Raw genomic sequence first — 19470 nt, 5'->3', positions numbered from 1 at the left:
TTGTATTATGTACTGTTTGCAAATATGCAGATATCTCATTTAAACAGATGTCATTCACGAACCTCACGAAAATCCAGCGTTTTCTTCCCGTCGAGCGCTTGAGTGCAACTTCAAGGCTGTGTCTGAAACCAGGAAAATGCTGCCTGTGATGAAAATAAGGTGCTTTTCAAACTGTTCGGAGACCAGTTTCCTTAAGTTCCATTCATTCAAAACAGATGTCAGTTAAGCCATTAACTGATTAGGTAGCAAGTCAGCTGCCTCCATTTTTGGATGCAGCCCAAGGTAAAAGTGCTTCACGTGTGCTATAAGTAAATGTCTTATTCACTATGCATTTTATGTACAATTGGTTTGATTCTGTATTTTTTGAGAAAATGCGATTGCTAACGTGGACATGCCATCCATGGTTGCTGGACTACTGTGTGTACTGTTATTTCCTTCTTCCTAATATATTAACAATTTCTTCATGTGCAAATACATTTCTAAAATGTGATGACTAAACGGAAATCTGAAGAAATGGCTATCTACCATTTAAAATACAATATTTTTTAGTTTTGTGTGAAATTGAGTAAATATAGTGCTAAATAAGAGGTTTTTTTTTTTGTTTGTTTTTTTTTTTGTTGAAATTTTAGGTTTGATATTTACTATATTAAATTGTGTGATATGACGGCATTCTGGATATCGGCATCGGCCATTTAAAACCCCATATTGGTCGACCACTAATTAGAACTGAAAGGTTGCCCTTTTGAGAGCATTTAAATAACAGTTATGGTTTCAGTGTCATTCATGATGTGTCTGCAATTTTTAATAGCATCCATATCAGTTAAAACAGAACTAGACCTGAAAATGGCATGGAAATACCCTTTGCTCTATTGAAAATTTCATGTACTCCTCTTTAGAGCACACAATGTCCCCCACCTGTCCACTCAGTAATAGCCTAAACTTGTGGACCATATATCATGCAGGATTTAGATAAATCCTTAAGTGATCCAGTGACTTTAATAATTTAGTGTGGTGAAGTGGTTGTTCCCATTCTGTTGTAAGTGAAGAAAATTTGATGTCATCTAAGTACAGAGCATACCGTCCAAAAAGCACAAAAGTTCTGCTCAGTCATGCTCCATTTTACTGAGTTACGCCCCCAACATTTACCACATTCCAAACAGTCCTGATGTTAATTTGAAAAAAAAAAAAAAAACTTAAAAATAAGACTTCTGCAACTTTGGTAACAGAGTTTCAACAAGGATTATACCTAATAAAAGAATTCATCGCAATACTGACAGAATGTTTAAAGGGAAGTGTAAAAGACTTCTGTTCTGTCGGGAAAGAAGGAAACTGGGACCCAGCTGAGCAGTCAACATTGTTTTGATGATACAAATGAACTTCAGCATTACACAAAAGACACACACAAACATAACTCCATGTGTCTGTCTCTCTCTCTCTCTCACTGGAGTCTCCGGCTCCCCTTTATTTCTCTCTCCAGCTGATTAGGTTACTTGGTGCCGGCCATGCACCCTTATGGCCCGGCCACGCCCTCCCCCTTGTCACACTCCTCCACCTTCCTTCCGGGGGAAACCTCCGGCTTGACGTACTCCCCTCCCTTCCGGTTTCACGGAATACCACGGTATGAAAATTGACGGTTTTCATACCATGTACATTTGCTTATCTACGGTATTGAGAAAAAAAATGCAACCGGACGGAGAATCTCACCTGCGTGTGTGCATCTCCTTTCCTCCTCGACTGCCTGTCAGACTCGTCAACTTGCGCCACACACACACACATGCAGCGGAGAAAATGTCAGAGAGAAGCGAGGTGAGGGGGTCTGACATAACTGAGTGTGTGTGTGAGTTAAAGCAGTGTTTCTCAACTGGTGGGATGTGACCCAAAAGTGGGTCGCAGGTCTATTCGACTGGGTCGTGGACAGCAGGGAAAGAACAATGCCATGGTTCTCCCATTGAAGATATTCGGCGGCCACCCAATTGATAGCCTTTTTAGGACTGCCAAGGCAGATTTAATGATAATCTCACAATCAGCTAAAGGCTTCTGATCTGCACTTTCGCGCAAGTGTAACATAACCAGCTTGCGATCATGATCTGCTCTACTCTCTGGCACGCGCGTGCAACAACCGGGCTTCCCTCGATATTGCGAAGGGCAGACCTCAAAACTGATGTGACCAATTTCAGTTCTAGTGAGACTTTTCTAGTTTAATGCATTACGGAGGAACTCAAGTCAAACCTCTCAAACAGTAGGCAGCCCTGACATGCCAAACAGCACTGAGGAGGAAAAGAGCAACACTGTGCTATGCGCAATTTAAAAAAAAAAAAATTTTTTTATTATACATCATCACCTTTACAAAATTGTTTCACGATTTTACATGAGTAAAAGTAACTGTTATATTTTTGACAAAATTTTATAGTTTCATATATCAACAGTGGCAGTTGTAGTTAAAGTTTCAAAATGTGTTTCAGCTAGTATTTATTTTTTCATAAATACTGTAATTTGTTATTATTATTATTACTGTTATATAAGACTAGCTACACTGACCTAACCATAGTAATGAGGAGCCTTTCCTCCTATGTAATATGTACAGGTGCATCTCAATAAATTAGAATGTCGTGGAAAAGTTCATTTATTTCAGTAATTCGACTCAAATTGTGAAACTCGTGTATTAAATAAATTCAGTGCACACAGACTGAAGTAGTTTAAGTCTTTGGTTCTTTTAATTGTGATGATTTTGGCTCACATTTAACAAAAACCCACCAATTCACGATCTCAACAAATTAGAATATGGTGACATGCCAATCAGTTAATCAACTCAAAACACCTGCAAAGGTTTCCTGAGCCTTCAAAATGGTCTCTCAGTTTGGTTCACTAGGCTACACAATCATGGGGAAGACTGCTGATCTGACAGTTGTCCAGAAGACAATCATTGACACCCTTCACAAGGAGGGTAAGCCACAAACATTCATTGCCAAAGAAGCTGGCTGTTCACAGAGTGCTGTATCCAAGCATGTTAACAGAAAGTTGAGTGGAAGGAAAAAGTGTGGAAGAAAAAGATGCACAACCAACCGAGAGAACCGCAGCCTTATGAGGATTGTCAAGCAAAATCGATTCAAGAATTTGGGTGAACTTCACAAGGAATGGACTTAGGCTGGGGTCAAGGCATCAAGAGCCACCACACACAGACATGTCAAGGAATTTGGCTACAGTTGTCGTATTCCTCTTGTTAAGCCACTCCTGAACCACAGACAACATCAGAGGTGTCTTACCTGGGCTAAGGAGAAGAAGAACTGGACTGTTGCCCAGTGGTCCAAAGTCCTCTTTTCAGATGAGAGCAAGTTTTGTATTTCATTTGGAAACCAAGGTCCTAGAGTCTGGAGGAAGGGTGGAGAAGCTCATAGCCCAAGTTGCTTGAAGTCCAGTGTTAAGTTTCCACAGTCTGTGATGATTTGGGGTGCAATGTCATCTGCTGGTGTTGGTCCATTGTGTTTTTTGAAAACCAAAGTCACTGCACCCATTTACCAAGAAATTTTGGAGCACTTCATGCTTCCTTCTGCTGACCAGCTTTTTAAAGATGCTGATTTCATTTTCCAGCAGGATTTGGCACCTGCCCACACTGCCAAAAGCACCAAAAGTTGGTTAAATGACCATGGTGTTGGTGTGCTTGACTGGCCAGCAAACTCACCAGACCTGAACCCCATAGAGAATCTATGGGGATTGTCAAGAGGAAAATGAGAAACAAGAGACCAAAAAATTCAGATGAGCTGAAGGCCACTGTCAAAGAAACCTGGGCTTCCATACCACCTCAGCAGTGCCACAAACTGATCACCTCCATGCCACGCCGAATTGAGGCAGTAATTAAAGCAAAAGGAGCCCCTACCAAGTATTGAGCACATATACAGTAAATGAACATACTTTCCAGAAGGCCAACAATTCACTAAAAATGTTTTTTTTTATTGGTCTTATGATGTATTCTAATTTGTTGAGATAGTGAATTGGTGGGTTTTTGTTAAATGTGAGCCAAAATCATCACAATTAAAAGAACCAAAGACTTAAACTACTTCAGTCTGTGTGCATTGAATTTATTTAATACACGAGTTTCACAATTTGAGTTGAATTACTGAAATAAATGAACTTTTCCACGACATTCTAATTTATTGAGATGCACCTGTATGTTCTATTTGAATTATGTTTGAAATTAGGAAACAAACGGGATAATAATGGGCTCATATAAGTAAATATGCTCTTCAATTTTTTAAATGGGGGAGAGGAAACTTCCTGTCGCTTTTGTAAAATAATGTCACTTGATGCATGCCCTTGTACTTGAAAACCATGAACAAAACTATGCAACATAAAAGGAAATGCGACCCAGGATACATTAAATACAGGTTACTATGGTGGGTCACCACTTGATTTCCAATGTAAAATCTGGGGCCTGAAGCAAAACCAGTTGAGAACCACTGAGTTAAAGGTCCAGACAGGAGCAGTCTGGCTGCGCTGTTGCGCACCTACAGTATATGTTAATTATTAATAATCATAGGACATTACTTTAAAAGCTCACTCTGCTGATGTTATTTTTCATTTAGTAGTTAATTTAACATGCTATGCTAACATGTAAACTAACATGCTTTAGTTATATAACATGTTGTAGTTACATACTATTTTTTTTATCATGTTTATAATTTGGTTTATTATTATAATTCTGTTAGCTTTCTTATTTATTCTATTTTAATTATTTTCAAAAGGGAGGCTTTTTTTACACATACTTCCATTAAAAATAATGGTTTCAAGTTTAAATTATAATAAAGCATTTGTTCAACCAAACAAACCCCCTTCCTTTAAGGGTCATTGTAACTGATAATAATAATTGTGTAATACCGTGAAACCATGATATTTTCTGAGACGGTTATCGTACTGTGAAAATCTCATACCATTGCAACCCTAATATATATATATATATATATATATATATATATATATATATATATATACTTTCATAAACAAAGAGAAAGGTATCAGATACAAATAAAAGGTATATACAGTACATCTGCCAGCTGTCCATATAGTGCATAGTCCAGATTAGTTCATTTGATTTAGATTGGTTTACCCACGCAAGGCTTGACATAATCTATTGAATTATTTTAGAAAGTGCAGTCTTCAGACAACAGCATGATGTTATAAATTAACATCATTATTTGTAATCCGAGAACACAGTTCCACTGGCTGGTTTCATTTTTTGACATAATAATAGTAATCTGCAGAATGCTACAAATTAAATATCAAGATAAATCTCCATCAGAAAATAATTATGAGCATGTGTAGTAATATCAGATTTGAATAAAAACAAAAAAAAAAGCATAATTTCACATTGTAATTGTAATTTAAGGCCCTTCTCTGTTAATTTAAAAAGCATGTTCTTTACCTAGAAAGTCTGTCTCTGAAAATAAGAATTTGAATATTCTTCATTCAGGAATTTCTAATGATATCTTTGCTTGAAGCAATAATCTATATACACATATTTACATATCTGTGTACTTGAGTAAATAGAGACAGTATACATGTATGCATGTCCTCTAGAATCAACACACTATCTTTTACATAAGAAATAAAAAATACACAATTTGCAGATTACAGAGTTTGCTCTTCAAAATGCAAACGTATGTACGCTTTCGTGTTTTAAAGGCTTAAAGTAATATTCTGGGTTCAATACAGGTTAAGCTCAGTCGACAGCATTTGTGTTCTACTTTTATGTTACATTGCTCTTTCATGCTGGCATTTATTTGTCCCCCTCCCCCTTTGTTATTGGTTAATGGTTTGTTGTATGTTGTTTTTTTTTAATGTATTTTTTATGTGTATTAAATCAAAACTTTTTAATCACAAAAAAGAAATCGACAGCATTTTTGAGGTAATGTTGATTACCTCAAAAAATTATTTATTGGGGGGGCGGTATAAGGGATTTAATAAGGGATTTTATCACACTAAAATCATGTTAACACATATTGTTTACATCTTGTTGCTTAACTTTTTAAACAGTGAGTACTTTATTGTTTATGGATTGGCCCTATTCACTTCATTTTTAAGTGCTTCACTGTAACCCAGATTTTTGTTTTTTAAGAAAATACAATTTTGTGAAAGTCAACATTATGCCACATATGCTGTCCGTTGAGCTTAACTTGGATTGAACCCAAAATATTCCTTAAAATTAAAATTAATTTTAATTGAAGATTTTAAAATTTGAATAAAACAGGACAGACATTCCTTATCCATTATGAACTTTCTTCTCATGAAGTCCCTAAATATAACATAAATACCATAGGTATAAAGTTTACCAAAAATACACTGTATTGCCAAAAGTATTCGCTCATCTGCCTTTAGACACATATGAACTTAAGTGACATCCCATTCTTAATCCATAGGGTTTAATATGACGTCGGCCCACCCTTTGCAGCAATAACAGCTTCAACTGTTCTGGGAAGATTTTCCACAAGGTTTAGGAGTGTGTTTATGGGAATTTTTGACCATTCTTCCAGAAGCACATTTGTGAGGTCAGACACTGATGTTGGACGGCCTGGCTCGCAGTCTTCACTCTAATTCATCCCAAACGTGCTCTATCGGGTTGATGTCAGGACTCTGTGCAGGCCAGTCAAGTTCTTCCACACCAAACTCGCTCATCCATGTCTTTATGGACCTTGCTTTGTGCACTGGTGCGCAGCCATGTTGGAACAGGAAGGGGCCATCCCCAAACCGTTCCCACAAAGTTGGGAGCATGGAATTGTCCAAAATCTCTTGGTATGCTGAAGCATTCAGAGTTCCTTTCACTGGAACTAAGGGGCCAAGCCCAGCTCCTGAAAAACAACCCCACACCATAATCCCCCCTCCACCAAACTTCACAGTTGGCACAATGCAGTCAGACAAGTACCGTTCTCCTGGCAACCACCAAACCCAGACTCGTCCATCAGATTGCCAGATGGAGAAGTGTGATTCGTCACTCCAGAGAACGCGTCTCCGCTGCTCTAGAGTCCAGTGGCGGCGTGCTTTACACCACTGCATCCGACACTTTGCATTGCACTTGGTGATGTATGGCTTGGATGCAGCTGCTCAGCCATGGAAACCCATTCCATGAAGCTCTCTATGCACTGTTCTTGAGCTAATCTCAAGGCCATATGAACTTTGGAGGTCTGTAGCGATTGACTCTGCAGAAAGTTGGCGACCTCAGCATCCGCTGACCCCGCTCTGTCATTTTACGTGGCCTACCACTTCGTAGCTGAGTTGCTGTCATTCCCAATCGCTTCCACTTTGTTATAATACCACTGACAGTTGACTGTGGAATATTTAGTAGCGAGGAAATTTCACGACTGGACTTGTTGCACAGGTGGCATCCTATCACAGTACCACGCTGGAATTCACTGAGCTCCTGAGAGCGGCCCATTCTTTCACAAATGTTTGTAGAAGCAGTCTGCATGCCTAGGTGCTTCATTTTATACACCTGTGGCCATGGACGTGATTGGAACACCTGAATTCAATTATTTGAATGGGTGAGCGAATACTTTTGGCAATATAGTGTATGACGTAGGGCAATTTCAGTTAAGCATGCAAGGATATTCGCCAAAAACTGTACGACTTAAAGAGTGCTATGATAGAAAGCATGTCACAGTGTAATGAATGCATACAGATCTTTAGGCCTTGCAATATAGTTTTCTTTAAAGACATTGATTTAAAGCATTAGTATGCTAAGGGTGTGAGGTGTGTAAAGGTGTCATTAGCTATGTTTCCATCCAAGTTGCTAATTTAATTTATGTGAAAAACCATAATGTCGCAAAAAAACAATGTGCGAATAAAGCCACATTTCCATCCCATGTGTTCAAAAGAACAAAATCATCACTCCCGGATAAATTGTAGGCACTGTAACTCTTATTAATAAAATACTCGCGGTTTAGAGCAGGCAGACAAAATACTGTAACAAACTTTGTCTTATGTCTGGGAGCGACAGCACATCATACATTTCTAGGAGCATTATGTGTATGCGAACCTGCTCTTCGGCACAGTTCAAGTTTGTTCAAGACTTGTTTGCTCTATTCAGGCTTTGTATTTTCAGGACACTGTTATTTCAGGATGACCAGAGCAACATTTCAGATGCGAAGTTTGATCCGCTGGTTAGTCCAGTTATGAACGAGTTATTCAGTCACATTACTTTTTTTGATGCACATCTTGCATTCCTAATCATTTCAAAAGGAGTTTATTCATTAAATGTGTTTCCATCATATTGTTTGCAATTTTTGTTCTTTTCGAATGAAACATTTATCCACCTCAAGTGAGCGTATAATTTTTTTATGCACATTTTGGAGATTTTAATTGAATCTTGGTGTTTCCAACCAGCAGTTTTTATGTAATATCCCAAAATGTGCATATAAATACGTGGATGGAAACCCAGCTACTGTTGGAAAATGGTTTTGGAAACAGTTTTGTGTATTGTATAATGTGTTGTCAGGATTGCAGTTGCATACATTAAAAGCCTATACATTATGGAAGTGGCGAGGGCGGGGGGGGTTTTGGACATAAGCTTTGCTTGCTACACTTGTATGGATGGAGATTATTGAGCTACTTTAAAATATAGAGACATATTTTGTCTTAGAATGAGGAAATATCTTAAATCATAGATTCAGTGTTTGTACATTTGTCTTGTGTGAAATGCCACTGCATTTTTTTTTTTACATCTGTAGTTTGTGCAACCTGCTAATGGCTATCAGCTAGGTGGCTTCAGTGAATTGACTCCTGGTTCAAAGACCAAATGGGATACTTGTTGCATTTGTAGAATGAATCATGCAGCCACTTTACTGTTACATTCTGAAAATGTACAAAAAGATAGATTGGTACCCTCAGATTGTGTTTGACAGAGTCTTGTAAGTAGAGCTATGAGTGCAGTTAATTGTCGTGAACCCAGGGAGCGTGACCCTGCCATGTGTATAAATGTCATGGTCAGAGCCCTGGTTCATCCTCTTTACCAGGTTCTTCTCATACATTAATGGGTGGTAGGCTCCTAGGGTGCAGGCAGCATCACTGAAGCGCTGGTAGTAGTGGCATAGCTCGGTTTTCCGTCGTGAAGGCAGGAATTCGTACACATGTACCACATCACACAGGGACATCATTAGAACTGTGCCTACAGTTGAATGTGGAAGGAAGGTGAAAATCCTTATTCTTTCTTCACTCAATCAGTCAGAAGGTATAGAAGGTATCAAATACAATGTGTTTTTATGGTAAACTAGAACAATGCCAGTTGTAGAAACAGCAAAGTTTACTTAAATGTGCATTCAGAAATTCACATGCAAACATGAATGAATACTACTTTTAAATTTTTTTTAAAATCATGTACACTCGCATGTGATGATGACTTCAGTCATATTAGTATCAGTAATAATCAGTTTATTTACATAGAGCGAATTTGCCTCATTGGGCGACACTAAAATGACATGATCAGCTGAATATCACTTGCTTTTATCTCAGTAACGTCCTTGTTATTTCACTTGCGAAATAAATTAATCATTGCTGACTGCAAATAGTGCATTTGTAAAATGGCATCTCTATCTGAAAACAGTTTGCGTGATGCTGCATGAGTGCCACTAGTTGTCAGTATACGTCCCGCACAACATGATAACTGACTGATAACACCTCTAGGGTTAAACCTAAATCCAAATTTCAGAAAAGATTTCCTTGCTTTACTTTTTAACCTTAATCAAACTTACCCAAAAGGCCTGATGAGGGTGGGTTTTTCTGTATAGGCTCAGCCATATTGTCTTGTATTCGCTGCCACAGTTGCCATTCCATTTGTGGATGCAGAATATAAAATGGCTGTTGATGGTGTAATCGTCTATATCGCTGATACTGTTTGAATATTGGATAATCTGTCTTGTTGTACCACTGCAAGACAACACAAAAAAGTTTGAAAATCATTGAAGAAATGTTCGAAATCAATTGTTACCTTTTTCTCTAGTTAAACACTTTTTAAATGGCCTTCTGATATTAATGCTGCCTGCTTAAGTATAGCATTTGTTGCACTTAAATGCATTAGTGGAAAGGTACTGAAACGGTGTGTTGTTTAGCTATTAAGAACAAAAGGGCAAAACACATCTGTTCCTCCCCGTCGGGGAATTGAACCCCGGTCTCCCGCGTGACAGGCGGGGATACTGACCACTATACTAACGAGGATTAGCTTAGTATTTTATCTTTTATATGTGTTTAAAATGTTGAGGTCTCTGAAGGTAATTACTAACTTGACAAAAACATGGCAAAACAACTTGGATTGGTGAGTTCATACCTCACGTAGATCAGAGGAGTAGGGGGCAGGATCCCAGCCCACTAAAATTCCTGTACTGTACAAAGAACTGGAGAGGAAATGGTGTTCTTCTGATGCCATTACCTGTGCAATAGAAAGAACAAACATTTTTGTTTTTATGAGCATAATATGTCATTCCAAACTAGAGATCAACTGATATGGATTTTTTAAATGGGCGACGCGTATGTCTTGTACGACCTTCTTTGGCAGAACACAAAATATATTTTGTAGGATGTATGATGTGTTTTTGTCCATACAGTGCTCTGCACAAGCATTAAGTGCGTGGAAGTATGTGAACAAGTGTCTCATGAACACAACAAGGAGATTGCATATGTCAACATTTTTAGTGAATAAGGATCAAAATTTTGGTTTGTTTCTCAAAGTGATCATATCGCTTCAGAAGACATAGAGAGAGGGGTAGAATTTAACATGGGAGCGCCTAAACATCACAAGCTTGTGCACATCTGCTGAGCTATGGTACTATTTAAATGAGACTTTGTTGCTTGCCGGTCTATTATTGTGGTAACCTGAAGTCATGTAACAACAAAACAAACTATGGTAAGTCATGGCTTGCAAAACTTATTGGCCAAATGGGAAAGTTTATCGACTAATGCTAATAATTAAAATATACAAAATATTGATTTATGCCTTTGCACTATTCTAAATCTCTATGACTTTATTACGTAGAACGCAAAAAAGACTTTTTGAAGAATTTCTTATCCACTCATTTCCATATGATGAAAGTGAATGAGGACTGGGCCTGTCGTTTTTGTACCATCAAAGTGGCCTGTACAACTTGTACGTCATATTCCAATTCCTCTGAAGTCATAAGATTTTTGTGATTTTTGGAGTTTTGTGTATTTAACAGACTGAAACTGAAAGTCATAATTTAATCAGTGATCTGAACTGAAGAACCTGATCAGTCCAATTTGTGAATGAATCATTCAGGCTGGTTTTTGTGACCGAGGTCAACACGATTCATTGAAAAGATCTAACTAACTAAAAAAAAAAAAAAAAAAATGCTTAGTTCACTAACTGGACATTGCTACTTCTCTCATGAACTCACATCAATAAGAGTGTCAATATGAGGACAAATGTCAAGATTTTCAATGCATAACATAATGCATAGTGTGTTAGATTCAGAAGTCATATGAACCAAAGAGAGAATTGTAGTTATTTAGGAGGCTAATGGCTTCAAATGGAGCTTCATTTACTTATAGTATATGGAAAAGAACAGCCAGGATAATCTTTAAAAGAAAAATCACCTTTTGCATTCCACAGAAGAAAGGAAGTCATATGCAGGCCCAGACAGAATCTAGACACGCAGAACTCAGCAGAAAACTCTGCAGATTTGTCATTCAATTCCCTCCCCTTACATGTTTATTAAATATTTTGGCCAATCATCAAATTTTTTTTTCACCCCTTTTTCTGAAAAAAAGGACTTCAGTATTAATGTTTTTCATGCTCTCCTATCACATCCCCTCTGAAGATATGAATTCAACCACTGGAGTCGTATGGATTACTTTTATGCTGCCTTTATGTCCTTTTTGGACCTTCTGAGTTCTGGTCACCATTCACTCGCATTGTGAGGACCTACAGAGCTGAGAAATTGTTCATTTGTGTTCTGCAGAAGAAAGAAAGCCATACACATCTGGGATGGCATGATGGTGAGTAAATGATAAGAGAATTAACATTTTTGGGTGAACTATCCCTTTAAACCTCTTAGTAAGCAAAGATAAAAAAATACCTGGGAATTGATCAGACGCACTGTCGTTTTGGAGCCCACATCTTTTTCAAATCCTGCAGTCGGTGCAGCATTGAACCGTATCACTGCATCATGAACATCTAGAAATCAGATATTAACAAAACTATTTTCATTTTTAATTCCTTTATAGGTAATTCATTCAAGCCAACATTTTTATACATATACCACACTGAAGTATTGGGTACATTTCAGGACAAAAGAAATAGGTCCAGATTACTTTAGAACTTTAGGGTTTACCTATTTCCTTCCCTAATCCAGAATTTTTGAGAGAACCTGCAGATGATACCACTGCACATGTTTGGAATGGGCCAATATCAGAGGTCAGTGGCCGTGATGGTAATTTAGTGGCCCAGGGCAACCCAGCAAATGGCTCCATGTCTGGTGTGATAGTTGCAATCTGCACCATCTCCTTTATCTGACACAACAGTTCAGGGCCACTGAGTTTAGACCGATGTGCTGCACCCTCAGTTCCAGGGTACCGAACCCCATATTTATTCATTGCCTAAAATGAAAGAAGAAAGTAAATGAATGTAGAAATGGTACAGCTCTCCAGTGACCCAGTTTTTTATTTTTATGTAGACAAATGTTTTGACATTAACAATAGTATATGTTGTAGACAACAGACAGACACAAAGACAGACATGGTAAAAGTAATAGTTTGCACGGAGTATGATTTTGTCATTTCATATTTATATAAGCAGTAGAGCTTTCAGAGCTTGCAGTACATCCCCAGAGTATTATGTAAAGTGGATTAACTGTGGAGGATTCATGCCTTGCTGAGCAGTAGCTGCAATCCTTGCAATTGGTTGCTGCCTTTTCATATAGTAAAGACTTTTTGAAGGGCTGATGCCTTCCAGTTTTCCTCACCTGATAGTTCTGTACCACCTTTCTCAGCCTTTTTCCTAGCATGGTGCTCGACATCTCATCATTCCAGACCTCTCCGAGTGCTCCATTAGGCCCGAAAACAACAGCGTCACCACTTGCAGCACCCGCATCTCCTCTCCTTCGGCCTCCAAAAATAGTCTCCAGAGCACATCTCAGTGGGTGGGCCAGAAGCCAGTAAAATAGCCCATGCTCTTTTCTTTTGCCCCTGAGGCTGTGGTCTTTATAAGTGCTCTCCATAGAGTAGTTGACAGAGGACAGGATAGGAATAGGTTTTTGAGGATCTCCAGGAATGACACCTGGGAGCTTTTGAGGGTCAGTATAAATGGGTTTCGATCCTCCTGTTCCACGCAAAACCTTTAATAAATCGATGTCACATTCAGTGAGATTATACATTTTTTATTAGATGGGTTATTTATAGAGGCTACTAGTAGAAGCCTAGGTGAATATGAATTGCATGCACCATTTTTGGGTGAGCTATCCATTTAATTATGAAGCCTTCATGTACTTTTTGCCTATTTCAAGCATAGAATAAAGAGTGATTCTACTTGACATACCTTAACATTAGCATGAGCTCTTGGTTGAGCTCGAGTTCTTGCCTTCACCCCGAAAATGGCATCTGTTACTGGTATGCTGTTTTCAGCACAAAATGTGTATAGGAGAGCCATAGTCATACAGAACAGTGCCATGCACAGTGCCCCTCGATGGGCACGACGCCTCAACCGCCAAAGTACACTAACACGATCCATGGCAGCCCCTGGGATCTGGGTAATGAAACAGACAATATTAAGAAAAATTAAAGGAGTCTGTGATGTTGTGGATGACATCTGCAAAAGGTGTTGGGAAGAACATAGAAGCGTACTAGAGTCAATCGAAGACAGCAGAGGTTGTTCATATCTTAGGAAAATAGTTTGAAACACTGTTCAGTCAGGAAGGAACGGGTTAGTTTTAATACACCAGGGAATTGCTGCTCTTAGTAGATTAAATTTAACCATCTGTTTGTGTTTAAAGAAATGCATCTTTAGCCATTTATGACCTAGAGAAACCATGTGTTATGGTGTGTCTCTAATGTTTTTAAATGACTTCATATTATACTCTGAACTAATTTCATGGCACATACTGTAATAAACACAATAAATGAATGTTAAGCTATATTAAATAGTTTGTCTTGGTACTTTATGATCAGGGTTGGGCAGATTACTTTAAGAAAGTATTCTGGGGGGCCTGGGTAGCTCAGCGAGTATTGACGCTGACTACTACTTGTGGAGTCATGAGTTTGAATCCAGGGCATGCTGAGTGACTCCAGCCAGTTCTCCTAAGCAACCAAATTGGCCTGGTTGCTAGGAAGGGTAGAGTCGCATGGGGTAACCTCCTCATGGTCACTATAATGTGTAGTTCTCACTCTTGGTGGGGTGCATAGTGAGTTGTGCATGGATGCTGCAGAGAATAATGTGAAGCCTCCACATGCACTACATCTCTGCTGTAAAAGCCACATGATAAGATGGCAGATTGATGGTCTAAGACATAGAGGCAACTGAGATTTATTGTCCACCACCCAGATTGAGGCATGTCACTACACCACCATGAGGACTTAGAGCATATTGGGAATTGGGGAGGGAAAAAAAATAAAAGTATGCTTTCTCTTAATTGTATTCAGCTGATTGTTAAGATTCAGTATTCAGAATACATAGAATAAAAAGTAGTGTATTCAGAATACAAGAATACTTTTAGAATACATATTAATAAAGGCAAGGCACAGTTGGAGGAATTAAGTGTGATATGTCATTATTATCTTATCTGAACCACTAAACTACCACTTTTAACTAATCTAAGTGCATTTGAATAGCTAGTTTCTTTAAATTAGATGAGATGATTGGAGTTGGACGCTAATGTTTTCCTTTATGGAAGGCAGAAGACAAACAGAAGGCAGTTTGTGGTCAACTACTATATTTAAATATTTTAACAACATTTCAATCTTTTTCTTAAGCCATTATTTGATTGGACTGACAAAGAATAATACATTTTAACACAAAATTAGATAAGAAATGCAAATAAACCATATTTATTTTTGAGATGATAACTGATATTAATGAAATAATATTAATAGGCCTGTATGTTACAATGTGTGTCACACTGAACTAGCCTCATACGTCTATAAGCTACAAATTTTACAGTAGTTATTTACTTGAGGTTTTTCTGTCTTTGTTTGGACTCTGATCTGAATCAGTCTTTGCAGTACTTTTCTCACATATTTTACTTATTCATAGTATTATTGTCATTAATAACTGCTATTTCTCAACAGTTATGCAAGTTTCTGATATGGACGTGACTCATCAAATGCTTATCATGAGCTGTCCGTCTTCACCTTTACACAGAAATCGCATCTGCAGCGGTATAAATGTATTTACACAGCAACAATTGTGGGAAGCAATGTATCATGCGTGCAAATATTCAATCTGTGGAAATAACGTTGGCGACTGTTTTAAAACTGCTGCACAGTTGATGGTGTGCTGATTGTTAAGATGTGCCAGTGTGGTTGCCAGCTTTTAAATCCTGAAATAATTATACATGAATAAGACGTTGAATTTCTATTCTTTAGTGCCTACCATCAGACCTTTTGGTGACCGCGGTCCATTTTTAAAGTACCCAAAAACACAGCTCGCAATTCTTTGATTTTATCCCACGATTGTGTTTTCAAATTAGCCCAATTTGTTGTGAGAGCACGAACCTATGGACTATATGATTTCTTTTTCTCTGTATATGGCAACATCTCTAAGTTCACCAGGGCATGATCTGAGACTAAGATATTTCCAATTGAGCAATCAACAACAGATGAAATGAGGGACTTAGATATAAAAAAAAAATCTATTCTAGAGTAAATCTTATGAATCCTACCAGATGGGTTCAAAAGTCTGCAAATATCTACAAGACCAAGATTTTTACAGATCTTGTGAAGCGTCAATGTCACTCTAGGGGGTTTACACACTTTTGCTTCACTATGATCAAGGACTGAGTCCATCAAAAGATTAAAGTCTCCTCCCAATATTATGTCACGAGAGATGCCAGCAGCTTGCAACATCCCTTCAAGATCTATAAAATAGCCCTGATCATCAACGTTAGGTGCGTAAATATTAGCCAAAATCAACCTTTGCCCCTGAATTTCTCCTAAAACAACAATGACTCTTCCTAATTTATCTTTAGTCTGTTTGAGACATTGAATTGTAGATGTTTATTTATCAGGATAATAACTCCCCTGCTCTTACTTGAGCCAGCACTAAAGAAAACATGTCCACCCCATATCTTACCAAATTTTTCAGCTTCCTGCGGGGAAAGATGCGATTCTTGAAGAAACACTATATCATATTTCTTACGCTTAAGAACAGAAATAACCTTCCTTCTTTTTATAGGGTGCCCCAACCCATTCACATTCCATGTGGAGAGAGACAACTTATTCATATTAAAGTTTGACATATTGATATAATAAAAAATAAACAAAAACAAGATTATACAGACCACATTCCCCATTAGTGAAACAATCAAACCCCGAACAAAACAAACATAAAAAATAAAAATGTGCGCATTAACCCCATGCACGACAGCACCAACCAGTGACAATCCCTCTAAACTCAAAGAGTCCGTGTACGCATGCGAGAACCCCCGCGACAACTTTGCCATCGGATTATTCAAGTCCGGTGCTTCTGCACAAATTTTGTGAGGCACAATTACATAACAGAAAATACTTTGTAAAACAGACCCCAGCCAACAGGCAGAATAACAGAAAAAACATGTAGATTCATTCACAGAACTGTCTCGAAGGTGTGTTCCTCCACAAAATAAACTCCAGCTGATATAAAGCCGTTCAGTTTCCTCGGACAGACAAACAATTGTTCAGTAAGATGGCTGTTATGAGTGCAGCAGATGAGGTAATCATTCTACTAGGAGGCATAAGCACAAAGAACAAACATATTTAACCACAACTGTCCCGAAGTAGTGTAATTCCACAAAAAAAGCTCTAGCCGCTAGGCAGAGCCAGCACGAAACACAAAACCGGCATTCCGGTTACTCGGATGATCAAAAACCAAAATAAATCGGAGGCCGCTCAAAAAAAAAACAAAAAAACACCATAACTTACTCAGCTTGTCAACTTTATAAAAGATGTCCTTTATGTGAGCATGTAGATATTTTGTGGTCATCCAAAGTGTCCATTCTCGGTCTGGCCGGGAACTTCAGTGTAAAAAAAATCTTCCATCAATGCAAAAGTTTCTTGGAGTCATGCCATAAAACAAACTCCAGCCGCTAGGTGGAGTCAACGCAAAAAGAAACAAAAATGGCATCCAGCTTCTTCAGATAATAGAGTACCTGAACCGCGAGTCAGTCCACTATTATAAGAAACATCAAATGGCTTACTCCAATGTATTTATAAAGGAAAGTGCCTGTTTTGGACAAGTAAATACTTTGCGACCATTCTTCGTTTCTATTCTCAGTTTGACCGGGAACATCAATGCAAAGGCGACCTTCTGTTGGTGTAAAAGTTTCTTACATTCCTTGAACTGGTCGCGTTTTTCTCTTGTCGAATTCACAAAGTCCGGGAACAAGAAAATATTATGGTTCTTCCAAGAAAGCTTCCCTTTACTCCTTGCCTGGCGCAACACGAGATCTTTATCGGATGATTTCAGAAATTTGGCCAGAATGGATCAAGGCCTATCTCCCTCAGCAGATCTGCGAGCAGGGACTCTGTGAGCTCGCTCGATTTCCAGTTTATGGCCTGTTATGTCGAGCAGACTCGGGAAAAACTCGTCCAGGAATTTCACCATATCTCTGCCCTCTTCATGCTCAGGAATTCCAACAATTCGTATGTTATTCCTTTGGCTCATATTTTCGAAATATTCCAGTTTTTCCTAAATCAGTTCCAAATCTGTTTTGGACGTAGGCAGATTAGCGGATAATTCCCTTTCCGATGACTCAAAATAATCGATTCGTTTTTCAACTTCTGTCACTCTTGTAAACAACTCAGAGATTTTTTTTTCCATCGCCATAATTGATCGACGTATTACAGCGAGATCCTCCAAGTCAGCAAGAACCTTCGTCAACATCACCGACATGTTGGACAACTGACGCTGAATATCTTCCTCCGACATGCCGTCCAAATCGAGTCCCCGGCTCGCAGTTCCATCAGAAGCCTCAGCTTGAACACGTAAGTGTCTTTTAATGTCTGAGAGTCTGAGAATTTTGACTTCTTTGCCATGTTTACCTCAAAGAGCAAGTATGTAACTGGGTGTATCGAATCTCACCGGATCACAACATGAAAATAATTAAAAAACTAACAAAGTTTGCAGAGCTCGTGTCTCACACGTCTGTCTCTCGCATGGCGTCACGTGAACCCCAATAATGAGATCTTTATCATGAGCATAAATGAGCAGGATGCATTTATGAAAATACACAGAAATATTAGTTCACACTTTAAAAATATCTTATAAAAAATATATGTCAGAATTTTCAAAGCTCAGAGATTTATGTCAAAAGCCTATTGTATTATATTTGATACATGTAATTTCAACATGCTTTTTCAATCAAATAATATAAAATTTTTAACCAAGCATAAGTTGCTTTTATTCAGCAAATACTCATTTTAAAATATCAGTAGATCGATATAAATATTGAAACCAATTTTTTTCATCAGAGTGATGGATAAAGATTTTTTCTAGTGCAACCTCTGGTTACATGTATTCTGTAACAGCTCAACACCGATCATGATGCAGGAAACTGTACTTCAACCACAAAAGCACACTTTGACGTTCAGTGTAAAAAAAGAAAAAAGAAAAGAAGACTTGAGCATTAAAGTGTGTGTGCATTAAAGAAAGTATTATTCTGTCATAATTTAAACACTCTCATGTTGTTTCTCAGTATGACTTTCTTCTGTGAAGTGCACATAAGAAGAATGACAGCCTCAGTCACTGGAAAAAAAGATGCAATAAAAGTGAATGGTGACAGACATACTGCACAACATTTCTGGGTTCGACAGAAGATAGTAAGTCATATGGGTTTGGAACAAAACAAGGGTGAGTAAATGATGACAGAATTGTAATTTGGGCTGAACTATCCCTTGAAGCATACTCTTTAATGGTGACAATAAACAAACAAAATGAATTGTTAACCACTATTGTTTGAAAAAAATAAATAAATAAATAAACAAAAAAGGTGATTATCTTCTTTGCCCTTGTAAGTGGCACAGTTAAATGTTTAATCAGTGCACATTGTGGGCTATTTCTCTAAAATAATAATGATGGTAATACTAATTTTGCCCGTTTGCATCCTTAAAGTGAGGGGGTGTCCTAGTTGCATTTTAGCACTCTCACCTTTATTAAATCCGTACAAACTGAGCCACATATTGTATTGGTATGATTAAAATTACGACAGGAAACGAACTTGATCTGTGTGCTATTTATAAACATGGCCTTCAAAAAGAATTAAAAAAACGTTTGTTCGCGACATAAGGGTG

At 38.0% G+C, this 19470-nt stretch overlaps 1 protein-coding gene and 1 non-coding gene across 5 annotated transcripts in view; both read right to left on the bottom strand.

The window, feature by feature from the left end:
* LOC127431111 (beta-galactoside alpha-2,6-sialyltransferase 1-like) overlaps positions 1-19470 on the bottom strand; it is a 570878-nt gene that overhangs the window by 550733 nt on the left and 675 nt on the right. For 2 of the 4 annotated variants that reach the window (XR_007895526.1, XR_007895527.1), the window contains exons 2-8: positions 13529-13735; positions 12957-13328; positions 12327-12591; positions 12072-12169; positions 10307-10408; positions 9735-9909; positions 7508-9151 (exon numbers count right to left, since the gene is read on the bottom strand). Coding sequence is in view for 2 of the 4 variants with exons in the window: in XM_051681374.1 (XP_051537334.1) it covers positions 8871-9151; positions 9735-9909; positions 10307-10408; positions 12072-12169; positions 12327-12591; positions 12957-13328; positions 13529-13735 (1500 nt within the window). In the remaining 2 variants the exon portion in view is untranslated. Of the gene's footprint in view, positions 1-4129; positions 9152-9734; positions 9910-10306; positions 10409-12071; positions 12170-12326; positions 12592-12956; positions 13329-13528; positions 13736-19470 lie in introns of those variants that run through there. The other 2 variants (XM_051681374.1, XM_051681375.1) reach the window with 1 other exon arrangement.
* Positions 10126-10197, bottom strand: trnad-guc (transfer RNA aspartic acid (anticodon GUC)). Its single transcript has one exon. It is a non-coding gene; the product is annotated as a tRNA-Asp (tRNA).

This window comes from Myxocyprinus asiaticus, chromosome 40 (assembly GCF_019703515.2).
Source record: "Myxocyprinus asiaticus isolate MX2 ecotype Aquarium Trade chromosome 40, UBuf_Myxa_2, whole genome shotgun sequence".
NCBI classification, from domain to species: domain Eukaryota; kingdom Metazoa; phylum Chordata; class Actinopteri; order Cypriniformes; family Catostomidae; genus Myxocyprinus; species Myxocyprinus asiaticus.
This window is presented reverse-complemented; position numbering and strand designations above follow the sequence as displayed.